Source organism: Vespa velutina, chromosome 7 (genome assembly GCF_912470025.1).
Source record: "Vespa velutina chromosome 7, iVesVel2.1, whole genome shotgun sequence".
NCBI lineage: Eukaryota > Metazoa > Arthropoda > Insecta > Hymenoptera > Vespidae > Vespa > Vespa velutina.
In genome coordinates, this window is record NC_062194.1 from 8,426,662 (window position 1) to 8,441,661 (window position 15,000).

Here is a 15,000-nt window from a genome sequence, read left to right on the forward strand (position 1 = left end):
TTTAATGTATATTTGTATATTTGTAGTATCTTTTGACATCAATCGTTAAGCGATGATCATGCGAATCTTTATAATAATATCAAGATAATTTCCAAATAATGAAACATTCGCTTCGAATTTCTTTGTACGATCGTCCTCGAAGCAGAGCAATAACTGGGTAACGGCGGTCGTCGGCTTTGCCAGTTCGAAGGTGGGTCCATTACCGTCTTCGGACAATGACGTTGGCTTCTTTGGATCAGGTTGGGTCTGTAGAGTACGTTCCTACCTGGGCCCGAAACGTTCGGGCTGCGGCAGAGACGTGCCGGGGAGGTAGCCGGGTGTCGCAAAGGCCAGATTAATGGTCCCAGAGAATTCTTGGTAGTCTATCCAAGACCGGACCTGACTCTCCTTCCTCCTCACACCCTCGCTACCTCTCTCTCTCTTTCTCTCTCTTTCTCTCTCCCTTTTTCTTTCCTTCTCATTCTCGCTTCGAACGGCAATGCCAGAAGGCCGTACGTGACGTGTATAGCCCAGAAACACCACCCACGTTAAGAAAATTTCATTTTCTAACGTGGTATCTTTTATACACGGATATATTTTTCAAAAAAAGAATGAAAATAAGAAAGAAGGAAATTATTTCTTATCACATTTTTCTAAGATTTATCAATACGGTTAAACAAAACAGAATAGAGAATTAAAAGGATCGATGATTGTGAGGATTTATCGAAACGTTTTAATGTGCAACGTATGTAAGTAAGTACATACTTATATACATACGCTCTCATGCTCTTGAAGGAAGCGTTTGCGTGTTCGGCTTCAAGGAACACATTAATTATTCGTCATTGTTTTATGTAACCAGAAGACAGTTATCATGACGTAACGTGTACCGAGTCGCGTGTTACATTCCTCTGTACTACTACATACAGATCCGTGATGATTATTATTTCTTTGGATAATTTTATATTTATCATGTATTTCGTCAAACTATATATCAGATTTTCTATCTGCCATTTTTTAAACATACTTTCGACTATTGAGTAAAAAACAGAAAGAAAAGAAAAAAAGAAAGTTTTATGGTAAGGTTCTTTTTTTCAAAAGGACCCTAAAAGTACTTTTAAAGTCGTATTTTGAAAGTTGATATAAATCTTTCTTGGAAATTATAATTTATTTTTCAATAATCTTTTACTATGGATAATACTAAAGGTATTAAGATGAAATAAGAAATTTTTAAATAATCCTTTGTCATTGTTTTTTTCGTAAATATTTTCGAATTAGTAATAATAAATCCTGAAACTATATAGACGGTTGATTTGTGGCCATGTGATGAACTATGATAACCCTTGTCTTAAACTCTACCTGCGTACGGTAAGTACCAAGTTACCTGAATTTCTACCCTACTCGAAGAAGAGCCTTAGGCCGCGGTTGAAACCTCGTTATTGTCTTGGTACTATTTCCAACCTTAGTTTTTCACCTATTGCAAACTAATAGAATAACGTATTACTGTAGTACTCTTGTTAGAAAATAATATTTATTTACGATATTCGATAACATTTAATTCAATAAGAAAAATGACATATTAATTAACGATTAATTATGAATGAATTTAGAAATCATCTCTGTAATCTCGAATTTAATTGTTGGGGAATGTAACATCGAAAGAATAAGAAAAGGAAAGTTCAAAGAAATCCGAGACAGCGTTACACAATATTTAAAACTGTTACGAAAATCTATTAGTAAAAATTTATGACCGATCTGCTTGCCAGTGAGTCACGCTTTATTTCTTCTTCCTTTTTATCTCTGTTCGAGAGTGTCCGATCTTAGCGAACGTAACTTCTTCGAACGAAGCGATAAACACAGTGAAACGGCGATAACGAATCGATTAGGCTCATTCTAAATAATTTTGTCTAGTAAAATCCGTTTATATATTAAACTTGTCTCTCATTCTTTCTTAAGCCTTTAGAATATTTTCCCTTTTCCCTATTTCTTTTTGACGCTCGATAAGGAGGAAGGGGGGAGGGGAGAGAAAGAGAAAAAAGATAGATTTTTCAAAAGTATGTATTTTTTTTCTCTTTCTTTTGTGGAAGGGGGGAGGAACGGAGAGTATACGATCGGTGATCTAATATCATTCTCTCGTGTTAGAAATAACTTAGTTTGTTTTCTAGCGTTTAAAAGTAAATTAATAATGAACGATATCGTGAATATAAACGTATAATTATCGCATTAAATGTCGCGGTTTGATTATTCGAAAACAGGTTGGTAATAAAGTATACCATAGGACATACGTTTCATCATCGAGTGTATTAAATTCATTATGAAAGGCCAAGTATCCGTGTTTCATCCTTTTATCGTAAAACACGAGCGAGACAATCGCTCGCGTTTGAACATGTACATATACATAGATATCTACGTACCTACACACATACACACACACGTGCACCTGTGTATATATATATATGCACATATATATATATATATCTATGTGTGTATGTATGTATATGTATGCATATATATATATATATATGTATATATGTACACGCACGTAACGGATAGCTTGCACGTACATAGATACGTATGTACGATTTACACGATTATGGATGTCGCTTTCGAGGCACTCCACTTTAGGTGGCCATTGGCGAAAGTCGGTAGCCACTTCTTCCGTGGCATGGCTACGAGCGTTGGAAGTAAGAGTAACAATTCGAGGAACGCTTCCTCTATCTCGTAAACTTTTATTTTTACGAGTAGACGAGGCCAAGGAAATATCAGGCAAAGATTGTAAATAATACAAAGATCGTCGTAAGGCGTCACTTTTTCTTTTTCTTCTTTTTTCTTTTTTTCTTTCCCTCTCTCTTTTCCTATTTCTTTTTCTTTTTTTTTCATCCACTTACATCGAATGCACCTCAGTAAGTGGGTGAGTTCTTCCGTATGTACACATGCAGTTGGTATCGTTCGTGTATGTAACCAAACTTTCCCTGTAACGTTCGAACGAACGTGGAAAAGAGATCAGGTGGGCATAGGGCGCGTCGTTGGTGGCTAACTGGGTGGATAGGTGGGTAGATGGTTGGGTATTTGTATAGAGAAGAGGAGGGAGATGAGAGGAGAGGGGAAGATATACTCGTGGAACGTTTGTTACGTACAAAAATCAACGATTTTTTTCTCATGATCGTTTCTCGTAACAGTCGATATTCTCCGTACTAACAAACTTTTCAATGTAGATTGAAACAGGCTTTTTCACCCCCCCCCCTTCTCTCTCTCTCTCTCTTGTATCACGAAGATCAAAAAAAGAAGGAAAGAAGAGGAAAGAAATATTAGGATTTTAAAGATTTATTTTTTCGTTGGTTCCTGAAAGTGTCGATGCTCTATCGGATGCATGTCTCTAGGCGCCAAGAAGGGTCGTTGTTCTTTCGTCAGTCGTACAAATGCGTTCAACTTGACCCCGATTACGTCGAATCGGATTTCCCAAGTCCCGTTGATCCTCGGTGGATACCCTCGAATCAATCCTCAACGACATCCCGACACGACAAGCGATTCGAATCGTTTGGAAAGTGAAACTTTGTCTCCGCCTGGCGACTTTGACGAAGATATGTACGTCTCCCCAGTCTCTTTGATCGAGACGATTTATCGAACAGTAATCGAAAACCTACTGATTTATTTCTTTTTTTTTTTCCTTTCTTTCTTCCTTTTTTTTTTTTTTTTTTATCTATTCGCACGTTTTATTTCGAATACGTACATTTTCTTTAATTCGACGCCATATTTCGGTCGTGTAATAATAAAGCGTTTTTATGTTTGCACGTTGAGAGAACAAAATTATAAAGGATGTTAAGTAGATACATTAATCACTTGAAATACGATATTTAATGTAAAGTAATTGTAAAATTGAACAATATCTGGAGAAAAATTGATAACAAATTAATGATAATTATTCGGTAAGAGATATTCGATAAGAGAAAATAATATATACTGCGAAGGATTAATAACGATACTACTTATAACTCATGATAATAATTATGTAATAATAATATATAATAATAATAATAATAATAATAATAATAATAATAATAATAATAATAACAATATGTAATAATAATAACAATAATAATAATAACAATATAATAATAATGGCGACTGCTAACAGCACGGATTCAAATATAGTGATAACTGCAGTAATAGGGATGGTGTGTGACGAACGAGCGAAACGCAACGTTGCCGTGAAAAATGTAAAAGGTCGTATTTCAGCAATTAGAAAAAAATTTCCACGCGAAAAAATATGATCTATCTTATCAGAAAAATTCTAGAAGAAAAAAGAAAAAGACAAAAAGAACAAAAAAAGATAGAAAAAAAATTTGGGAATACGAATGGGAAGAATTCCTCGTATTCGGCGTATCATCCGTAAAACGATAGAAGGAGGGAGAGGTGAGGAGGTGGTGGTGTGGATCTGGAGAAAGAGATAGGTAGTAAAGAGGAGATGGGACTAGGAGGGAGGAGTAGAGTAACGAGTACTTTTGAAAGGGGGGAAGATTTTCGGAAAGGGTAGCTAGAACGCGTAGGTTAGGGCAGTTGCGTGGATGGCGGGCGTCGCGGTCGCTCACGTGGCTCCCCACCGTGTTCCACAGCATCGGCGTTCTCTCCTTCGTGTTCTCTCCCCTCCATCACTGGTAACGCGTTGCTTCCCCTACCACACGCTCTGCTCCCCACCTAGGGTGACACTAGCGCCGCCACGCCTGCCGCTTCGCAGTAACGCGACCGCTTTCGTCGAGAGTGCGTTGTTTTTTCGTTCGCTATTGTTGTCCGTGTTATTCTATTCCTCAAGTGCGCTTTCACGATTTTCATTAGCAGACCGCCCCGGCATCGATAGAGATTGGTTGGTCGCGCGTTCATGAGCGATATATTCCGAGAAAGGCGGATGTGCCACATAATATTTTAGAGTGATCGAACGACGATCCCATCTTTCTCTCTCTCTCTCTCTTTCTCTCTTCCCCCTCCTTCCCCAGAATTTATCTTCCTTTTCTTCCTTACTTTTTTTTCCTTTCTTTCTTTCTTTCTTTCTTTCTTTTTTTTTGTTTCTTTCTTTCTATCTTTTCCCTCTCGACGGGGGAAGAAATTTTTGGTGCGCGTGTTTTCTGTATTCGTCGAGGGATATGGGGTTATAATATATATATATATAAGTGTTGCTGATAGAGATAGAAAGGAAGTATGCAAGACCGTATCAACGAAAGGTTGGAATATCGACGCTCCAGCGTGAGATTTGGTTGGTTAGTACGTGTCCGTATGAGATGAGGAAGATCGGCCATCGTTGCTAGAAGCGAGTGAAGAGAGAAAGAGAGAGAGTGAGAGTGAGAGAGAGAGAGAGAGAGAGAGTGAGAGAGAGAGAGAGAAGTAGAAAGAGAGTGAGTGAGTGAGATAGACCGATGGTATTGTAAGAAAGAGGGAGAAAGAGAAAAGCGAGAAAGAGTACTATTGGAACAATCGAAAAAAGAACAGGAGTGAGAGAGAGAGAGAGAGAGAGAGAGAGAGAGAGAGAGAGAGAGAGAGAGAGAGAGAAAGAAAGAGAGAAAGAGAGAGAGAGGAAAGAATGGGTGGGAGAGGAAGAGTGCAGACTAGCCGCGTTAGTACGCGTCGCGACGCTGTCGGCGCGATGGCCACGTGCCTCAAAGGATATGCCGTTGTCGACGCCGCCGTCGCCGCAGCAACATCGGCATCAGTAACAGCAACTAACAGCGTCGTTCTACGACATTGACAGAAAAAGAGTGCGTTCGGTACTATTGAGAGTTTACGAGTTACAGTGTTTTTCTTGTTTTTAGTAAAGTGATCGGTGCTCTTTAATAAAAGAGAGAGAAAGAGAAAAAAGGGAGAGAGAGAGATAAAAGAGAAGAAAAGAAGTCGCGCGTGAGAGCGCGTAATTTTTTTCGAATTAAGACGGAAGTTTCTTATCAGTGTGAGATTCAGTGCTTTAGGTTTTGGTGGATCGTTGTTTTCATGAGGAAAAAAGTAAAACTTTGATAAGGATAAATAGGTGGTGCGTTGTAACAGTGGCTCGTCGATACTCTTTTACTTTCTTCTGCTTCAGCTATGACGAAGATCTTAGAAACATTTGTATAGTCGTCCGAGGGAAAAGATAATCTTTTTATCTTGGCACGTGGTGGAGTAATAAAACGTAAAAGTAGTTTTGCGCGGGACAAGAAAAACCTCGTTGGTAGAATACAGGAGTGTGGGGGCGAACGAAAGAGTGGTTCGAGAAATAGAGAGAGAGAGAGAGAGTGAGAGAGAGAGAGAGAGAGAGAGAGAGAGTGAGAGAGAAAGAAATAGGAAGTGGTAGGGAGGGGCGGTGGAAGAAGAGGGGTGAGAGTAGGTAGGAAGGATCGTAGAGGCAGAGGAAAGCAGTGGAGTGGTGAAAATCTCGACGCGAGTTATACGGGGCGGGTGAGAAGGGCCAGGTCGTGGAGTGGGGAGTGATGCCGGTGAGGGTGGCGCAGCGCCCCCCAGGTGGAATATCACTCCACGCCGGCGTGCCGGTAGCGGCCAGCAGCGTAACCGCCTCCGGTCCGTCGGGCCGGTGCCTCGGGGGCCCGGCTGCGTCCCCCGCCGGGTCGCCACCGCTGCCGCCGTCACTGCAATCTCTCGGCGGCGGCATAAGCGGCAGCAACAACAACAACAACAATAATAACAATAACGTTAATAATAGCAACATCAACGGAAACAATCAGTTGATCAACAGCAACGGCGGGAACGGGAGCATTATCGGTGGCAACTCCTTAAACGGCCTCGGCAATTTGACCAACAACAACGGGAACGGTCTAAGCAACAGCAACATCAATACGACGGCGTCGAGCATCGGTGCCGCCGCCGCCACGACGAACCCGCTCCAGGCAATGGCATCGGCCGCGGCCTCGCTTACGCAGTTAAACAACATGGCGAACGGGCCGCTGCCGCCGCTCGCAGGGACCGGGCCCCCGAATTTACCGGCTCCGCAGCCTGCGACAACGCCGACGCATGCCGGTGGTCCGCCGACGCCACACGGTGGCGTCGGGACGGGGCCCCATTTGAACGGGGCCTCACCAAGTCCTCACCCTATGCCGCCCCATGGCATGATGAGCGGATCACCGCACGCGCCCCATCCTCATATGCCGGCTGGAGGACCTTCGCCTCATCCTCATCATCCCGCTCCTCATATGGTCGGCTCGCCTCATCATCCAGGCCCACATCCGATGCCACCAAACGCTGCTGGAATGATGGCCCCAACTGGTATGCAACCTCAAAGTGCTCCTGGAATGTGCGGCCCTGGACCAGCCGGTCCAATGGGACCACATGGACATCCTCAAGCACCAGGACAACCTCACATGCACAACGATCCCTTTTATTGTTCACCTTTTGGCTCTCATTACTTCAGGTAATTTCACTTCGATAGTAATCCTGATTAAACACGAATCGATCCGAATGATATTCTTCCTTTACATTATTTTCTTGTACTCGAAAAGACGAAAGGCCTCTCTGACCAGTGTAATTAGGCAAGTTGCGAGGCGAAAGAAAACGGTGCCTTCGTTACGTGACGCTATATTGTCACCTGAGATATACCTCCTAGGAAAAAGAGCACAGGTGTACGTGTCACGTGGGACGATCGATCCGTTAGCTTCTACGCGCTATGTTTAATGTGTATTTGTTGTGCTCTATGAACATCATGTGGGCGTCCATCCGATGCTTTGGATATTTGAAATTTTATAGAAAACTATGTACGCGTGCGTGCATTCGTGCGTGCGTGCGTGCGTGCATCCGTCCGTTTGTTGTACGTTCGTTCATTCGTGCGTTCATACGTGCTTTCGTACGTGAAAATCAAAACCACAGACGAGTTTTATGATTTCCCGTAATTCTCTAGCCAGTTACTTCCGTATCGCGATAAGTGAATGGCTCGTGTAATATGTATCGATTGCTTTGGTGATAGTTTCTTTCATATCCGGCCGTTAGACGAATACTGCGACAATCAGTTGATCAAAGAAGAACGAGATGCCGATGGAAACGATTTCTAATTGCTCACTCGCTAACTTTTAGTTTAAGATGTTCGATCGTAATTGTTAGAATAGAGAGGGGAAGTTCTTTCTATCTATACGGATGATTTAAATGCGTCGTACGTTCACCCGTACCATAACACACCGCTGTACAAAGATTACTTTCCGTGACGTTTCACGCTTCGAATTTATTTTTGACGATACGATTTAATACCCATCGCGTGTCCTCCGATCGTTAAAAAAGTTTCAACTTTGCCCCTTTAGCTTGGGACTCGGGTAAAACGCGAATAAAAAGGAAAATAAACAAATAAAAAAATGTTCGGATTCTCTTGGAGGGATCCATCTCGATGTTGCCAGGCTTAGAGCATTAATTATCGTTTACTGTTCAGAACGTTATCAACGGATTCAACGAACAGTGGATTTCTACTTACAATTAGTCGTACATTTTCAAAAGGATATTGTTTTACGGTTCGATACTTCGTTCCATGCCAATCGTCGCTTACTAGTAGATACGTTCTCCCGGGCGTAGTAACAGTATAACCGAAGAATCCGTTATCGTACCTCGGTCAGAATCTTCCTCTGGCGACCGTTGTGCGTTCTCGAACGTGCCACGCGACATGGTTGCAGCTATATTCATGAAGGACGCGCGCGTTCGTTCGAAATGTGCCTGTTAACTTCTGATCTTCGAGACGTACCGTTATTCGACGGCACGAACCCGAAAGATGTCCTTTTCTTCCGTGATACTATGACGACCTATGTAGAGAGGATGGTGATGGAGGTGACGACGGGAGAAGAAATTAGACAGCGAAAGAAAAGAGTAGACAAAAGTCGTTTTTTTCCTTCTTCATTTATTTATTTCTTTGTTTTCTTTTATTCATTTTGTGTTATTTCTTTTTCCTTTTTCCTCCGGTGACTTCTTCGAAGCTTGAGATTAAATCACGTAGAACTATCACTTGATTGTATATACCGGTTGGTTAATGGTTGCGTTCGGATTAGAAAGGTAGAAAATGATTTTAACGAAAAGACAGTATTACAAAGTATTCGACGAAGAAGGAGGTGAAAGGAGGTGTAAAGTTAGATCGTGAGTCGGTGAAATTATTGGTCGACTGACAGGGACACGTGCTGCTGCTATACTAGAGAACATGTCCTCGCGAGTCAGGTGCATTGAAAGCCGTCGTTGTCGTCGTCGTCGTCGTCGTCGTCGTCGTCGTCGTCGTTGTGTCGTCGTCGTCGTCGTCGTCGTCGTCGTCGTCGTCGTCGTCGTCGTCGTTGTCGTCGTCGTTGTGTCGTCGTCGTCGTCGTTGTGTCGTCGTTGTCGTCGTCGTCATCGTCGTCGTATCTTAACTTCAGGTGCTCCGCAGGTGGGAGGTATCCCTCGTGCAGGTGTTCGCGTACATATTCGTTCGCGAAACGCGACTTCCTCCTTCTACATATCTTGTTGGCTTTCTCGAGGTACATAGCCAAAGAGACGACGTCTTATAATTAGACGTTGCCTGTTTCCAGTGATGGAAGGAAGGAAGGAAGGAAGGATAACGGATCGAAATCAATAAAGCATGGTTATATCTCAAACGCGTTTGTTGGAAATAGTGGTAAGAGCATTTGCTTGTAACTTTTCGAGAGATCGTCTTTGGAACGAAAGATAAACTTATGATATGGGGGTCGAAAGTAGAACTTTTGCTGATTCATAGGAGTTTCGTGCTTCTTCTTTTTTCTGTTTATATATATATATATATATATATATATATATATATATATATATATATAATATGGATAGGACCTGCTGGCATAGGTGTACACGATTATCCAGGTAGCCTTTGGCCTTCCTCGTATCCGGTCTGGACGTCTCTATCGGACTGACATCATCTCTCCAGTCGCTGGCCCTGTCTGATAATCGGACAAGCTCATTATCATAAGCGTTCCACCCTGGTACATTCGCACGAATCACCGAGCTACTTTGCTCGAGATATCGCGAGGAGATAACGGTTTTCTTCATTTTTTCCCTCTTTCTCTTTCTTTCTCTCTCCCTCTCTCTCTCTCTCTCTCTCTCTCTCTCTCTCTCTCTCTCTCTCTCTCTCTCTCTCTCTCTCTCTTATCGTTCTTTTTTTCCTTTCTTTCTTTCTTTCTTCTTCTTTTAAGACTTCTCCACACCGTTCAAACACAATGGATATATGCCTTCGCTTCCTCGTTCGCTGTCTCGCTCACGAATTTTAAGGTCTGATTCCCGCGATGATGATGATGATAATGGAGAAAAAATATGCCTGGTTCATCGATCGGTAGAAGATTTTTGTTCTCTTCATTAACCGCAAAATATTTCTTAAATTTTTAACGATCGTTTCTATTATCTTCGAGCACTCGACTCGATGGATTTTCCGGGATTTATCATCTTTCAGTCAAGGCCGACGCTTCTACGTCTTATCGATAATACTAGCGGTTAAATATCTAAAGATTCCGACTGGAAACAGACACGAAACGGGATAGTCGAGAAACTCTCGAAAGCACGATCGGAAGTAACGAATACGTATGGTTCTTATCTTATCGCGGCCTCCGGCTAGGATAAGGAAAACCTTGATCGGCTCTCAACAATTCGAATTGGACTGACACGAGACTGCGACGACTCAAAATTTCGCCAATTTTTTTTCTGTCTGCCTGTTTCTTTCTTTGTTTTATTTTGTTTCCTTTTCTTTTTTGCCTTCAAATTTTTGTTGTTTTCTTTTGCTTTCTTTCTATTTCTTCGACACGTGACAAGTTTCACGAAGTTTTTATAGAAGAAGAAGAATGATCGATCTCAATGAAAGATATCAAAGATGAAATGGAATAAATATTGTTATTGTTTAAGCTTGACGATCAATAAAACGAGAGAAATCCGATTATAAATATGTAATAATATCGACCCATGACCCACGGTATGATTTATCGGTTTGCTAATCGTTTAGCACGTGGTGCTTGTCCGGTCTTCACTCGCTTTGCTCGAGGGAAAAAGAGAGAGAGACAGAGAGAGAAAGAGAGACAGAGAGAGAAAGAGAAAGAGAGAGAGAGAGAGAGAGAGAGAGAGAGAGAGAGAGAGAGAGAGAGAGAGAGAGAGAGAGAGAGAGAGAGAGAGAGAGAGTGCATTCGCCTCGGTATCTTTGTAATAGTTCTCATATAATTTGTTTCTATTAACCGGGATATAAGTGGACCACGTGCTGGTAACTAGCTACGAAACGAGTCGTTGGTATCCGCTTTCGATGTGGTTTCCTAGGAACTAGGACGTTCTCTCTCTCTCTCTCTCTCTCTCTCTTTCTTTATCCATCTATCTATCTCTATCTCTCTTTCATACACACCGTATACAAATACATACAGAATATACACACGTACGTATGTACGCATGCATTCACGCGCGCACATACACACACGTATAACCTAGCTTCTTATTTATGAGTTTTACACGCACCGTCGTTCCAGTTTTTGCACGCACGTGCGAGCCTTCGATGAGGAGTCGACATACGAGTAAGACAAATCGCTTCCCGGCCACGCGATACTTCACGATAAACGTTCTAATCCGAATCAATCAGTCGCATAATAACGTTCTCGTTCTAATCCGAATCATTTGGTGGAAGAGCTTTTGCACGGAGAAAGAGAAGAAGGAAAAAGAAAAAAGACAAGACAAGGAAATGAACAACACTAATAAAAACTCAATTTTATTTGTTTTAATCTTTTTACAAGTTAGAAATCTTAAAATCTCTGAGATCGTTTTCCTAAGGATTTTGAATAGCCGATGATGAATTGAGAAGACAATGTGAACGAAGGTTAGATACGATTTCTGATGTGAGATTATCTACTAGTACGCAAAGTAAATACACACTTACTAAATAGATGTCCAAGTCGTCCGGCATAAAAGCCGTGCCCAGGGACCGTATCAGGCCGTATCACGTACCTCTACGGGCTTCCAGTTTCGCGCGAAACTTTAGACGCGGACAAGCAGGTTCAAGGCACAAGAACACAACGTGTCTTCCTTCGTTCGAAGTACCGGAATATGAAAGAATGGGACGGGCAACCTTGGGCGTGGGCATCGGAGGGGAGAGGACGAAAGTAATATTTTTTATTTCATAAATATTTATATTTTTGAATGGATTCAATAGTGGATAATTTTTTGAAATTAATCGTGTGCAGTATTGGAAAAAGTATAACGAAAAAAAATAGAAATTCGTCTTCTTATTGATTACAATTTTATATATATATATATATATATGTATATTGTGCTAATTTAAAAAAGTTTTTTTTCTTTCTATATTTATTTATATATAATTTTTTCTTCTTTTCTTTATAACGAAAGAGGAAAAAAAAATTGCGTGCACATAGAAATGTACGCACACAGAAGCAGGGGAACCCTTTGACTAGGGTGGTTTAAATAGCCCGAACGTTCTGTAAATATCACGATATATTTAACGTTTCACGGAGTTCGTTCGCATCGTAATGGCTAAATGAAGCACTGTTATATACACATACCATCGACGACATATTTTTATAACACACGTTTACTTTCGTCTGCGGAATCATAATACATCGTACCTGGAAGGTGGAGATATATAAATATATATATATGTATGTATGTATGTATGTATGTATGTATGTATGTATGTATGTATGTATATACACATATACATATATATATATATACATATACATATATATATATATATATATATATATAAAGAGAGAGAGAGAGAGAGAGAGAGAGAGAGAGAGAGAGAGAGAGAGAGAGAGAGAGAGAGAGAGAGAGGGCATAATGGCAGGAAGAAAAATGTAATATTAATAAGAGCCACGTATGTAATTCCTCGTTATCGTCTCGGAGGGAACCCCCTCTTGGTAGGTACATACATGCTAATGCGAGTTTCTTCTCTTTATCGGTCTTTTCGATCACGAAGGAAGGTGCATTTGATTACGTGCTTCGTCGCTAGGAGTTTTCAATCTGGCTTGCTTGTTTCACCACGACGGAGTCCGCCCTACACAAGCGTTGGAATATTATTTCTCTCCCTCTCTCTCTTTCTCTCTTTCTCTCTTTTTCTTTCTCTTTCTCTATCTCTCTCTCTTTCGTTTATTTCTATATTCATGATTTCAAGCAATTTTTGTACGCTTGCTGCTACTACAATCTTTCTTATTAGGTACTCCTTAAGGGGGTTTGCTACTTGGATTTCAAGATTTTTCTGCTCTTTTACGTCGGTCTTGGTATTAGCTCTTTTTAATGACTATCTTAAAGCCAGGTAAGAAAAGTATGAAAGAGACAGAGAAGTGGGGGAAAGAAAAATTGGAAGAGCTGGAACGAACGGGGTTTAGGTAAGAACTCGACAATGGTGACAATGGGGGTAAGAGAGAGAGAGAGAGAGAGAGAGAGAGAGAGAGAGAGAGAAAGAGAGGAGAGGAGAGGAGAGGAGAGGAGAGAAAGAGAGAGAGAGAGAGAGAGAGAGGGTAAAAGGCCCTCGGGAGGCCAAGTTGAGTCACGGTTTACCTAGAAACATCGGTGCAGGTGTGCACCTCTCATGGGACAGGTGTAATTTGGCAAACGGCACATCATCGTTGAGCGTTCTCCCGCAGAGAACTAAGGAAACTTTGTCAAGCGCGCGCGCGCGTGTGTATATATATATATATATATATATATATATATATATATATATATATGTATGTATGTATGTATGTGTATATATATATTTATATTTGTATTTATGTAGTATCTTCTATCTTTTTCCTTTTTTTTTCTTTTTTCTTTTCCTCTTAAAAAGAGGTAAGAAGAGAGAAGGGGAAGAAGAGGAAAAAGTAGAAATATAATCGCAATCTCATCTTCATTATTTCGAGAACGATCCGATTCTAATGAAGAATAGTTCTATCGTTTGCCTGTTATATGAGTCACTGTAACGTCGCCGTAAAGAGTCTAGCTAATGGGATACATAATCGATAGCGAGTCGTGGAACGTTGACTCTTTTCTAGATCAAACATTCTCGATGACGGTCGAAAGGGGATCGCTCGTGAATCACTGCCAAGAGAAGTGTTTACACGTTGGCTGCATACCACAGAGTGCCCGATGTAAACTTTCCTTATCTAATGTTTCAACTCGGAACTCTGGCTACGATCGTTAGAAAAATCTTAACGACGTTTAAGGTTTTCTTTCTCTTATAAATTCTCTATCTCTCTTTTTCTCTCTCTCTCTTTCTCTTTCTCTTTCTCTCTTAAAAGGACTATCGACTTAACATCCGGGATATCTCACAAAGGTATACTCAACGGCTTAAAACGTAACGCAGTACACTCACATTTGCAGTTCGTTATTAGGTACGATCGTTGTTGAATAGTGAGGGTGAGGGTAAGGGTGAAGGGGGATGGGATGGGATGGGAGAAGGTGAAGAGATCTGTGTGTCGTTCACGGGACGATACGACTCATTAAATCGTTTCGTACGAGACGATCGTAAGAGATTTTCTCGAGATAAGGGCATGGAAGCGTACCGCTTAATTCACTAGAATTCATTTAATCCCGCATTTGTTAGACGGGAAAGGAAGTCTCGCGCGAGGCGCACATCCCACCCAGTGCTTTATCTGCCGCAACTATTTTCTCTAATCTAATCGAGAAACCCGATACATTTTAACCTTCGGTATCTGTTCGATCCTCTTTGGTATCGTTTGTCTTTGCTTCCTTTCTTCGGGTTCAGTTTTCTATCTCGATTAATAATAAGACGTGTCTAATCGTCATACGTGTCTACGGCTCGTCGAAAATAATAGCTAGTTGGACAAATCAAACATTAAGCTATAAATAATAAAATTAGCGCTGCCTGTCCGAATGCAGAGCACGTGACCTCGCGAACCTCGCCAAGTGTCTGTATATTCCGTAGAGAGAGAGTCAGTCGTGGGTTCAACCGACCTACCTGCGGCTCGCACACTATCAGGATACCCAGTGGTTCTCATCGTAAAGATCATAGAGGATTTTCATTAGAAAAACATTTTCTTCCAACTATTCTAACAAAAACTAATCGATGATTATCGTATCTTCCTTTTTCTAACT

The 15,000-nt window shown here is 41.2% G+C and overlaps 1 protein-coding gene across 8 annotated transcripts in view; it reads left to right on the forward strand.

Moving 5' to 3' along the window:
* Window positions 1-15,000, forward strand: part of LOC124950652 (LIM domain-binding protein 2) — a 122,672-nt gene that overhangs the window by 53,887 nt on the left and 53,785 nt on the right. For 2 of the 8 annotated variants that reach the window (XM_047497626.1, XM_047497629.1), the window contains exon 1: window positions 5,441-7,363. The exons of 2 other annotated variants lie outside the window; for them this stretch is intronic. In XM_047497626.1, coding sequence (XP_047353582.1) covers window positions 6,429-7,363 — 935 coding nt within the window. In that variant the 5' untranslated portion in view covers window positions 5,441-6,428. Of the gene's footprint in view, window positions 1-4,008; window positions 5,229-5,439; window positions 7,364-15,000 lie in introns of those variants that run through there. 4 more of the 8 variants (XM_047497627.1, XM_047497628.1, XM_047497631.1 and 1 more) reach the window with 4 other exon arrangements.